General features: G+C 38.3%; 1 protein-coding gene across 2 annotated transcripts in view; it reads right to left on the reverse strand.

Annotated features, from left to right (window-relative positions):
* Window positions 1-1094: 1094 nt before the first annotated feature.
* The window catches only part of vwa2 (von Willebrand factor A domain containing 2), a 70617-nt gene continuing 58265 nt past the window's right edge, over window positions 1095-13446 (reverse strand). For both annotated transcript variants that reach the window (XM_072557368.1, XM_072557369.1), the window contains exons 13-14: window positions 8416-8538; window positions 1095-5703 (exon numbers count right to left, since the gene is read on the reverse strand). In XM_072557368.1, the coding sequence (XP_072413469.1) occupies window positions 5552-5703; window positions 8416-8538 (275 nt within the window). In that variant the 3' untranslated portion in view covers window positions 1095-5551. The remainder of the gene's footprint in view (window positions 5704-8415; window positions 8539-13446) is intronic.

Below are 13446 nucleotides of genomic sequence, written 5' to 3' on the forward strand. Positions count from 1 at the left end.
CACCCTCTCCTCCTTGACCTATCACCTTCATCTCCTTCCCCACTCACCCATTGTACTCTATGCTACTCTCTCCCCACCCCCACCCTCCTCTAGCTTATCTCTCCACGCTTCAGGCTCACTGCCTTTATTCCTGATGAAGGGCTTTTGCCCAAAACGTCGATTCCGCTGCTCGTTGGATGCTGCCTGAACTGCTGTGCTCTTCCAGCACCACTAATCCAGTATTTGCTTTCCAACATCTGCAGTCATTGTTTTTACCTCGTTAAAAAAGGATAAGACTGTTTTACAAAATATCTTTTCCTTTTATTAAAATTATTTTTGAAAAGATTTTAGTAATCAAACTCAGTTAGATGTAATAAATCAGACAAGATGGCACACTGTAATGTGCCTTAATTATATCAACATTGAGTTTCAAATCTGGGCCCTTCCTATTGGCATAAACCATGTCCAAAATGGACATAATCTTCAATTTTGCTCTTTGTGATACCTGCAAATAATTTTAATTAACACTTAATTAACACTGTTCAGTTACTAATAACTTGCTGCTTGGGTCAGTATAAATAGATACTACAAGGGAACCTGTCTTAGAAACAAAAAAAAACTGTTGCATTAATAATAAACAACATTCTTTGAGATATCCAGATATGGATGGAATGTCTTATGAGGAGTGATTAAATAGGTTGGGCTTGTACTCATTGGATTTTAGAAGAATGAAAGGTGACCTTACTGAAATGTATGTTTCTTAGGGGACTTCACAGGATAGAATCAGAGAGGTTTTCTCCAAGTGGGAGAGTCTAGGACGAGAGTGAGGTGTCACTCATTTAAGACAAAAATAAGGAATTCCCACTCTCTAATGAATCTATGGATTCAAGTTTTTAAGTATATTCAAGGCTGAAATAGAGAGATTTTGAATAAGTAAGGGAATCAAGGGTCATGGAGTAAGGCAGGAAATCTGAAGATTGTCAAACATCAGCCATCATCTCATTGAATGGTGGAGCAGACTTGATGGGCTGAATGGTCTACATCTGCTCCTACTTTGTTAAATGAATGTAACCAAAAGTGTGCTAAAATCAAAACTCTAGAGCAGTTTGGTGGCCAATTTATTTTATTAATTTCTAACATTATGTAGCACCATTGTGTCATTTAGACTTATTACAAGTTTGCTTAATTTCATTCTGAAATTCATGAAAATACAAACTATTTTAAAAATCCTTGATGCGGCACATCTAACACTATTGGGTAAACATCATGTGCATAAGAGGATACCAGATTTTATATATAAAATACTATCACATCATTTTTCTAAGAGTACAATGAACTGTAATTAATAACAATGCATTCTCATTTTATACTAAATGTAGCTTATTTAAAATCTTGCTGTGAAAATCCACAAGTCAGTAGTTAGTATTTTTTTTGAAAACTTATAACTCCTATTTTAAAACTTCAACTTTGCTGATTGTTTTGTAGCATCTTCATTTTTAACACTTCAAATTAAAAATCTGAGTAGTTGTCCAACTGCAAGACAAATAAGTTTGAACTGCAGGTCCAAGTAGAAATTAAACCCCATTTTGGTCACTATTTTAATTCAGCCATGTTATTCATTGCATTTGGTAGTTGACCTTGTTGACTTCATGGGAGGAAGGAATACTGTGCTGTCATCATTGCTGGTCATCTCCTACTAGCTGGCGAACAGAATAGCAACGAAATTAGCTGTTGACAGGACCATAGAAAATTGCGTTCCCTCCTCTGGATTAGAAGAGAAGGCTAACAGTAGGAAATAGAATACAAATCGAAAGAGAAAAGTGAGCAAATTGTTTACTTTTAAATTATGGCCAATAATTTTATTAACTGAAAGAGTAAACTGAAAGAAAAACAGCTAGATTAGTGTGAAAAATTCATACGGACCTGTCTGACTGATATAGTCTAATATACTGTGTGCAAAGTTTAAATAAGTGAGTGTATTTGTTACACTACTGTAAAGACTGGTCATTTGTAAGTTAAAACGAGGACTATTTCATTGGTCCTACTCTGTGAAACTTAAAAGGGTTCAGAAAAGATTTACAAGGATGTTGCCAAAGTTGGAGGATTTGAGCTATAGGGAGAGGCTGAACAGGCTGGGGCTGTTTTCTCTGGAGTGTCGGACGCTGAGGGGTGACCTTATAGAGGTTTACAAAATTATGAGGGGCATGAATAGGATAAATAGACAAAGTCTTTTCCCTGGGGTTGGGGAGTCCAGAACTAGAGGGCTTAGGTTTAGGATGAGAGGGAAAAGATATAAAAGAGACCTAAGGGGCAACTTTTTCACACAGAGGGTGGTACGTGTATGGAATGAGCTGCCAGAGGATGTGGTGGAGGCTGGTACAATTGCAACATTTAAGAGGCATTTGGATGGGTATATGAACAGGAAGGGTTTGGAGGGATATGGGCTAGGTGCTGGCAGGTGGGACTAGATTGGGTTGGATACCTGGTCGGCATAGACAGGTTGGACCGAAGGGTCTGTTTCCGTGCTGTACATCTCTATGAATCTATATAAAACCTTACTTCCTGTTATCACATTTATGTCACTATTCTGTGTGAATTTTCCATTCTAAATTATTTCCCTACATTTATAATAGAAACTGCCACACAGATTTGTCCAGTTAAAATTACATCCTTCACCCAGTGGAGGTGCAGTATCACTTTGGGTTTGCTTTTTTAGTATCACACCTGTACACCAGAATACATTTATGCTCCAACCAACTTCACTTTGCTCCTTAATTGCCCCAATGATTTTGGTTTGTGGCAGTATTTAATGATAAATAACAATATCAAACCAAGTAATGTATAAAAATAAGCTCAAGAATTATTTCCTAAAACAGAGACTGAATTAGAGGAACAGAGGCTGAAAGTTGTGATATCGGACTCAGTGTCTCTCTCCACAGATGCTCCAGCACTTTGTTTCAGATCTCCAGCATCCTCAGTGCTTTGCTTTTAAATGAAATTGTCTATCCAATTGAAAGTGAACTCTTGACACAATCCTTACCCAGTTCCACAAACTGGTAGAGGTGACAAATACCACAAGGTGTTAACAGTGGTCATCTGGTAAAACAGCAAAGATATATGTTTTGCATGTGTGGAAGGCTGCACAACAATCATATGCTGGATTTGCTCAGTATCTAAAGAATACCCATTGTAAACAATATGGTCCAGTTTTTATGTTTACTCAGAGAGTAGGCAGAATCCCTACAGTGTAGAAACAGGCCCTTCGGCCCAGCAAGTCCACACCAACCATCCAAAGGGTAACCCAACCAGACCCATTACCCTAGCCTATACTTACCCCTGACTAATACTCTTAACTTATACATCCCTGAACATGATGGGCAATTTAGCATGGCCGATTCACCTAACCTGCACATCTTTGGATTGTGGGAGAAAACCAGAGCACCTGGAGGAAACCCACACAGACACAAGGAGAATGTCTGTATGGAGTTTGCACAGTCACCTGAGGCTGGAATTGAACCCAGGCCCCTGGTGCTGTGAGGCAGCAGTGCTAACCACTAAGCCACCATGCCACCTGGTGCTGCTTTTACTACTTATACATTTTATTACTTGTTATTATTTAACACCACCAAAGTCAGCATTATGTAGCAATGTGATTTTTAAGAAAACTGCTTTGAGAGATCATGGAAATTAAATGCAAGTACTGCAGGTGAATGATTTCCCTCAGCCACCCACACACAGTTACTGTATAGAAATCACTAATGATCTGACATCTGATTTTTTAAATTATCTTCGTGTCTAAAACTGGTTCATAAAATTAAAAGGTGTATATTCTGTGGAGGAGGAATGACTTGCAGTTGAAGTTATTGCAACATTTGTGCTGCAGTCTCCTGGAAATCAATATCCCTAGGTCTTGCTATTCATGTTACAACACTGATGAAAATCCAGTCAAAATAAAGAACAGAATGGTTTGTAGCAAGGAAACCAAGGAGACTAAGACAAGAAGGGACCTGAAACAAGTATAAATACAGCCAAGAAAGAGACAGGGAACAGCCCAGGATATAACTTCTGACATCAAGCGATTGGAGTGGATTTTAGGCATGCACACACCTAAGTAGTTCTAGAAATGACACGCTTGTCTCCAAATAACGATTATATACAGTCTGTACGATAATTACATAGCAATGATAAGTAGTACTGTCATCCTAGTTCAGAATGCAATTCACTCAGGCCTATTATAAATATCTATTACAAGATAAACAAGTGTTGTGTTGTTAAATAAAATGAACACTAGTTCAAGCTTGAGACTTACAGGTATTTTCAACAAATATATAGAGAGATCAATGAGATATACAGACTGCAGTTCAAGTCAGAATGCAAGATTTTGCTCCAATTATGTCTAGATCCTAGTGTTTCTAACACAAAATAATATTTTCACATAAAGATGCAAAGTATTCTGTTTAAATCAAAGCTCAATGGCTCAAAAACTTGGCTCTGCCATATTTAGGCTAATTTCGGTGTTTTACAATTCCATTCCAGAAATGTAAGTTGCTGAAAGTCAACAGTTCAGAAAGAGTAATCTTGAGTTAAAGTCATTGGTTTTGCTGGAAAAGGAATACTGCCCCAGAAAAGGGTAAATGATCAAAAATTAATAGATTTTGTGCCATTGATAGATATATTTAATTATAAACTATTTTTGTAATTAATTGTATACTCAGTTCAAATTAGTAAACAGAGACCAAGGTCCACCTTCTTATTTTTAAAAAATGCACTCTATTTTAACCAATCTCCTAAAACATATAACTGCATAGGCTAAAATAATTTTCAGTCAGTTTCACTCCTTTTGGTGATGAAGCCTAAGCCAATCAGTTGATTGATACTAACAATCCAGTTAATTAATCAGATTTACTTCAGTGATCTCCACATTAGCCTGCATACTAATTTCTTTCTCATATATTTAACACATCACTGGACATGGAAATCACTCGTGGTAAATCTGCTTATTTAATACAGCAGGGCAGAAAATGTCTAACTCTTCTTAAGAGTGGACATGATGGAGGATAAATATGTTACATGTTACAACTCTATGCTTTGAATCACAAATCTCTATGGTGGTTGCTAGTAAAACAAATTCTTTGGTTTGATAGCTTATAAGACCCAGTCAATATAACTGTTCAACAGTCTTATGACGATATTTCTGAGTGAAGATCCGTGTAATCAAAGTACAGAAAAGGCAATGTGATATTGAATGCTTTCTGTAATTATGCTGTAGCTTCCATAGGCTAGGAGGATCTTTGACTGAAAACCTATGCAGACAGTTGATAGCACAGTCAAAACATAGTTCACTAACAATGGTTCTTTGAGAAATGTAGGTACCATATGAAACATTTTTAAATAAAACGAAAACACTTTGCTTCATTATCTGTGAAACTGGGAAAAGAGCAATGTGGCATTCACATTACTTTAAAAGATTGACAAAATCTTGAAACTCAATTCTTTGGGTATTTTTATGTTTGGACTCATGAGCCCACTTTGAAATAAGGAGTTTATGTAAATCAGGATTACACAACTCCTCTTAAAGTAATGGTTCTTGGTTCTTTCGGTGTCTGCGTCTCTTACGAGACCTTCTTTTATCTCTTCTGTTTAAGCGCCGCTGTTTCCTCTGTCTGCGACGTCGTTTCCGATGTATCCTGGGTAAATCGCCACGTGGTTCTGGATTGGAGATTTCTTTATGAATACAATAAAAAGTGTTTAACATTTATCTGAGTTTCATCAGTCTCCCTTGATCCCAATCCTTTAACTTCTGCCATATATATTCTAGCATATAACTTCAGGCTGTAAGGTTAAACAAAGCTAAGTATGTGGCTTTAGGACTAGTGCAGGAGGCAAGGTTTTACATGCCATTTGAAAGTTCTCTGAAATAAGGTTGTGCAAAACAGAGCTTTCAGTTCAATTAAAACAGGACCAATGTTCATTGAAGGAAGGGATGAATGGAGTCCTGGTTTCAAACTAATATAGTGGATTTCAGCAAGGTCAACCTTGAGATTGGAGAAGAATGACAGGTGGAATAAAGGTATTGGAACTGAAGCTTATCTGAAAGAAACTTTGAGAAATTACTTCAAGGAATAAGAGAAAAATTATGAGATCGTAAAAGATACAATATAGAAGAGGCAAGGAATGTAATTTTTTAAAATATAAAAATTAGGAAAATGACTTTATTGTACACTTAATATAGAAATAACATTAAAACCATAGAAGGTGCAGTATTGTAAACTCATCAGGTTGACACCAAGGATGATAACAGATATGAAAATGGCAAGACAGAGATGAAGAATCAGAGATTTAATGTACTTTACTTTGAAGAAATGGAATGTTCTTTAAATTGGGGATTTAGTGTTGATGGATCATCAATGTGAAATGATCTCAGACCATTTTGTCACCAGGACTGTCTGCAGCAGACAACTGCAGCTTCTAAGAAAAGTGGAGAAATATTTGAAAAGGATAGCGGGGGTGTGAACAGTTTTTATTGTATTTAACTTGCTGCAGCAAAGAGCTGGCATAGACACTACAGCCTTCCTACGTGCTGTATATACATGTGGTTATTTGGTACACATAAAAGGCATTGAATCAAAACCAGATTATTTTTTATCCATAAAAATTGTACAATTTTCCACAGAGCAATACTGCTTTTGAGAATAAAAGGTAGTACAAAGAAGCAGTTTCTGGGGATGTGGCAATCACAGGTCTGTACACTTGATTCCTTGATTCCTATGAACAATTTTCCCACTAGGAGGGTGGGATAAGCCCCAAATGTTGCTTCTTATATAGATTTTTTATATGTTTAGAATCACAGAACTCTTGCACCTTTCCTTTCTTTGCTGAGAGACCCCAAGGGTCAATGGATTTCAGGTATTGAGACTTACTTGGTGACACAGGGTACGGAAAATGTGGTGCTGGAAAAACACAGCAGGCCGGGCAGCATCTGAGGAGCAGGAGAATCGACGTTTCGGGCATAAGCCCTTCTTCAGGAAATGAAATGTCGATTCTCCTGCTCCTCGGATGCTGCCTGGCCTGCTGTGTTTTTCCAGCACCACATTTTTCAACTCTGGTCTCCAGCAGCTGCAGTCCTCACATTCTCCTACACAGGGTATGGACAATTTGCAAGGGCAGCAACTCACAAGAACGCAAAAGTCTAGACATGCCCGACACCCACTGATGCTTGCAGCAAGCTTCCTGGCTTTGTTTCTGCACTACATGACATGGCAAGGCAGTAGTAACATGAACCTGGCATCCCTGTGTGAGAGGCCAATGCACGAAAGTGCAAGAGGAGGTAACACAAGGCATGGATACATGATGCAGTGTACTAAAAGTGGGAAAGGAAGATGGGATAGGAAAAACAGCAAAAGCTTAGCCAGACAATCTGGAAATTCCAACCTTGTGACACTGTTTTGTGCCTTGATAAGATGGATAGGCTCCTTGTTCTGGTTCTCAATGAGGAAATGGACGTGATATCAAACAACCCGAGGAAAATAAGTTTAAAGTGGAAGAATTAATGAGTTAACTGCATGAATATTCCAATGATAATCCAAAGTGGATTTAAAATTAGGGCTGAAAGCTAATGCTAAAAATAACTACAGATGAAAGTTTAAAGAAAATTCGAGAATAAGCTTTCATCTGTATCATATGTGCAACAAAATTATAATCTTGTTTATAAGTAATTTTTTTATAAATCACTATATAGCATTCACTGTAAAACCTTACTTAAAAATAATCTGAATCATAATATATATAAAAGAAATCGTGTGAGGGCTTAACTTCTATAGACTATATCCTCATGAATTAGAACTGAGGATCAAATACAAGTGTGTCTTTATTCATTTTTGTACTGCAGGGCCAGTTTCAGTTTAGTATGACTGGTTCTGAACCCTCCACAAGTTACAGTAAAATGTGGTACAGTTTTGCCAATCAAGGAGGGGCACAGTGCATCAATTTGTTCCCATTGACTCCATGATCTACAAAGGTTTGTACATTCTTAATGCTTTATCTATAGAGTTGTTGTGCTAGGTATTCACAATGCCACAGATAATATCAACAGACCAGATTGAGTATCTGATGAAGGGCTTTTGCCCGAAACGTCGATTTCGAAGCTCCTTGGATGCTGCCTGAACTGCCTGAAATGCTCTTCCAGCACCACTAATCCAGAATCTGGAATCTGCAGTCATTGTTTTTACCTCCTGAGTATTTATAAAGGACAATCCCACCTTTGAAGATGGTGGTTGGTGCTGAAGGAAGCAGGGAAGAAACAAGGCTTCACCTCAACCTTATCCAAGGTTAAGAGGTATGACTGGCATGGTAATGATTAAAAGATAGATTGGCTCACTGACATTAACTTTCAAACAAAGAAACTACATATAACTACAAAAAACTGAAAATACATACTGTGTTCACAATGGACTCCCTCCCAGCCTTTGCACTCACAACGATAACTTGCATTGTGCAGTATGCACTCTCCATCATGCATACATGGATTGGGTTTGCACAGATTAATTGGTACCTTGGCCACTGTTGAGACAATGCCAGAGATTTGTTAAAAAAAAGGAATATTATCCATTAACGTAGTCCTTAAGATAATCACTCAATTCCTGAAACATAAGCACTACATTTTATTCTTTGTGGTTCATTTGGTCTTGAAATAAAGACCAACTTTTTTTTTGTCTTTTCATTCAATGTTTGTTAAACACAAGAGATGATGGAGTTGCAGTTAAAGCATAGAGAGGTTATGTTAGACTGAACTTTTCCGATGTCAATCAGAATGGTTGCTGCACAGACTATATAGGTCAACTAAAATCCAGGGACTTAGCCAAATAAAGACTCTTAGGCCTAAGCACATGGACCTTCATACAATGTAGTGTGATTTGGTCCTGCATTGTAATAAAACAAATAGTCAATCTTTGGTTACTGTTGTTTTATAAATGTTAAATTGCAGATTTTGAAGTGTTAGCTTTTCCTAATTGAGATGTGAATATTTTTTGCTAAAGAAAAGTACAAACTAGATTCAAAGTAAGAAATAGGGTTATAAATGGACTAGAAAGAGGCAAATCTCTTGCTTGGGCTATTGAAAAGTGGGCATGCAGCAGGAAATGTCCATAGTGTGTGATGATGTCAGACCACTTATTAATTCAAGAAATAGAATCCACAGAGGAACATTTCAATTTCAATTTCCCAATTACATTGGTAGATCCGGAGACAACCTGTTGTGGGACAAATTTAATCGTCTCCAAAAATGGATGTGGGGAATGCAATGTGTGCTAAACCTGCACCCAGTGCTTGTCATACAGGCAGGACAGCAACTTTCTGTTGCCTGTTGCTTATTTGAATGATCTTTACATTCAGTTTTGCTAATTGCACTGTTCGTTAGTGGAAAACATCAGTGAGGGGCATGTGGTAAGACACCAGCCATATGTAGGAGGGAAGCAGCTAGGGCAATGTGGTGCCAATTTTCTGGAGGGTGGGTCACACATGACTTCCACTGTATCCATTACCCTTACTGTTGCCTGTCAATGAACTAGCCCAGCCTGCTACCATACATGCTGACCTGGGTCTTGAGCTGCTTGAAATTGTTTATCCAAGATTGTCTCAAGTTGCCTCCACTGCATATCAGCGGCCTTCCACCATTCATGCTGTAACCAGAGGCGTGATACTGCCTGGGAGCAGTAGGTCAGGCAAAGACATCCTGAGAGCACTAAGGGAATGCAGAATGCTGCTGTATGGAAGACATTACACATTTAATGTTTCCTGGGAGATTTACGTTTTCAAGGTTTGTCGAAAGATTGATTTATTTGAAGTTGTTTGTAAATAACTGGAGTGGTTTACTTAAAAGAAATTTTGAAAAGATCTTGTGGTTATTGGAGACTTTTTTTGAAAGCAAGGCTTCACGGAAGTCACAGGACTGGTCATAACTGCTTGCTTTGATGTAGATCCTAGTAGGGCTGTGGGAACATTGAGTGCGTGGAGTGTTTGGTAACTGGTCTTCAGTTAGGGTCGAGGAGCCTGCAAGGAAGGACCTGCCAAACTGGACTCTCTCATTTCTGAATATTGCATTTCCTGAACAAACTGTCAGAAATACTCCAGGGAAAACTGTGTTTATTTAGTGATTTGATCACACATGCAAGACTATCGGATCAACAGACTTTGAAACATTCTACACGTCATCCTTTTTGCCCTCAAGAATAACCTATTTTCCAAAGTACTTTTTTCAGAAAGTTAACCTCTGCAAAGAAATCCTTTTCGTCCCTTTTCATGAAGAATGAGTGAGTGAGTGAATTTGTGTGAGAGAGAGAAAGAGAGTGTGTGTGTGTGCGTGTTGGGGATATTTAGAGGGATAACATTTTGTTTTGGTAATAAAACAATAATTATACTCATTAAGAAACTTTGCTGACAGATCCTTTTATTTTAAAAGCTGATAATCTTTTAAAGGCTAAGAAATTTTATTTTATACCATGACTTGTGGAGTAGTTGAGTTAATCATAATAGTAATTTAGTCAACTTTTGCATGCTTAATCATTTTTAGAATATTTTGCAGTGGTATTTTTGCATTGCAAGTGGACACAGTGCTGGTCTGTTATTGAAAGACTGATAGGTACAGTGCTGTTGATGCTTGGAAGTTGGGCTTACAAATTTTGTATCTTTTTTTTCTTTATTCTTTCACCAGAGGCCAAGGCTAATAGTTGTTGGCCATAAGCTAAGAGGCTTGCTCGGCCATTTCCAAAAGCTGTTTAAGAGTAAACCACATTGGTGTGGATCTGGAATCAGACCAGGGAAGAATGACAGATATTCTTTCCTCAAAGACATTAGTGAACCAGATGGGATTTTTTATGCCTGTTAGCAGCAGTTACACAATTGACATCAGAACAGCTGTAAATTCCAGAGTTTTCTTTCACTGCCATAGTGGGATTTGAAGCCACATGGATTACTCTGCCAGTGACATCTCAACTGTGCTACTGTTTCCTACTCATGCAGGAGAATCAATCTCTCAACATTTTGGCGGATGTGGCTTCCTGCTATGACCTCTTCACCACATCCTCTTCCTCCCTCTCCCAACAGGTTAGCCTTTGTTCATTCTCCCAATATTCTTGTTTCCAAAAGAAGGTCTGCTATTGCATCATATCTGGGAGCAACTGCTTTGTGTAGAAGCCTAGAGGTCAGCAATAAATTCCTTTAGTCTCTGTCATTTCAGCCCCTGTATAATTTTTCAACACTAAGCAATTATAATAAGCATTGAGTCCTTGATGAATTGTTGTAATAGCCAGAAGATGCTAACCAGCAACTAAATCATTAACAATTCATTCATGAAGGCTGGTTACTGTCTTACTTGTTGCTGAATATTGCGAATAGTAAAAGGAAGTGCTGCAATAATCAATCATCATCAATAATGTTATGATCTCTGTATGCTTCCAGCAAATGTTCACCACACATACTAATGCCAGCACTAACTCAACACCAAGACAAATGTGCCCCACGTACAATGATGCAGTTTTTGATCTTGAAGGAAATTTGTAGTGTCACAATAAATGGTATTATTGCACCTAATTTCTCATCCAATGTCTTCAAAGATCTTCTATAAAACTGTCTTAGCTTTCAAGTAACAAAATCAAGGCGTATAGGACTACAATTAAATATTATTCCAAACTGCAGAAGATGAATAGTATTGTTCTCACAATTCAATCACAACATTAGAAGCTTTGGAGTTCTACAACATTAAGCTATATAATTCTGAATATTCGAGAGAGGATGGTAACGTGTGTGTAAATCTTAATCAGGCTAAGTTCTCTTTAATAATGTGGGTTGTATATTCTTGTCATTTCATTTAGTAAATGCTCAAATTTCAAATACAAACCCAACATTTTGAAGTACAGATGAGTACTTACTGAAGTACAAACAGATGTGCTTCATTTAGCTTTGTTGCAAAGACAGATCAAAGAGGTAGATTCATATAAATCAAATAATTTTTGAACGCTGCTATGCCGTCATACACTATGTTATTACAGAACCATTATAAATAAATGAGTGAAAGAGACAGATCAAAATGCAACTCATGGCTTAAAGTTGCACAGGATAAGTTAACATGATAGAACAGCTGGTCCCACGTAGGTCATTACTTTCCATATAGACACACTTTGCCACATAACTTCAAGTAATTCTTTGGCTCACTGGTCATATTCCAGAATCTGGAATACAGGTTTTGGGATGCAACGCTGCTACAGAGGCTCCCAGTGAGTGGGAATTGTAGCTCAAGCCTCAATTCCAGGTTGACATTATGTGGAATACTCAGATTTGGTGGGTGTAGGTAGTGTTCCTTTGAATTATAGATGATGGAAACCTACAAACCTTTCCACACCCAGTGAGTGGATTAGCCCCATTTACAGCTGCAGACATCGTGTCACGTCTCAATCTATCAGATTTAATCACATTATGAATTGTGTGAAAGATTTTGCTTCATGTTGCAGGCATCCAAACCTTCCAGCTCAATAGCCATTATCTTACCTTTTACACAAGTCAATTTATACAACCTGCCTGAAGCATTTTGGCAGTGTCGCCCTTCCATAAAATTGTGCCCAATTACGAAGATAGTGTGGGGCGGGGGAGATAGGAAGTTTGTGATGCATCTCAGATTGACTGAATCAAGGCATTTATTGTAGGATTTGTCCTGTATGAAAGATTCTGTTTCATCCCATTCATACACTGACTTCTTTTTACCACAGGAAAGAACATAGAACATAGAACAATACAGCACAGAACAGGCCCTTCGGCCCACGATGTTGTGCCGAACTTCTATCCTAGATTAAGCACCCATCCATGTACCTATCCAAATGCCGCTTAAAGGTCGCCAATGATTCTGACTCTACCACTCCCACGGGCAGCGCATTCCATGCCCCCACCACTCTCTGGGTGAAGAACCCACCCCTGACATCTCCCCTATACCTTCCACCCTTCACCTTAAATTTATGTCCCCTTGTAACACTCTGTTGTACCCGGGGAAAAAGTTTCTGACTGTCTACTCTATCTATTCCTCTGATCATCTTATAAACCTCTATCAAGTCACCCCTCATCCTTCGCCGTTCCAACGAGAAAAGGCCGAGAACTCTCAACCTATCCTTGTACGACCTACTCTCCATTCCAGGCAACATCCTGGTAAATCTTCTCTGCACCCTCTCCAAAGCTTCCACATCTTTCCTAAAGTGAGGCGACCAGAACTGCACACAGTACTCCAAATGTGGCCTAACCAAAGTCCTGTACAGCTGCAACATCACCTCACGACTCTTGAATTCAATCCCTCTGCTAATGAACGATAATACTCCATAGGCCTTCTTACAAACTCTATCCACCTGAGTGGCAACCTTCAAAGATCTATGTACATAGACCCCAAGATCCCTCTGTTCCTCCACCTGACCAAGAACCCTACCATTAACC

The sequence above is a fragment of the Chiloscyllium punctatum genome, chromosome 38 (assembly GCF_047496795.1).
Source record: "Chiloscyllium punctatum isolate Juve2018m chromosome 38, sChiPun1.3, whole genome shotgun sequence".
Classification (NCBI taxonomy): Eukaryota; Metazoa; Chordata; class Chondrichthyes; order Orectolobiformes; family Hemiscylliidae; genus Chiloscyllium; species Chiloscyllium punctatum.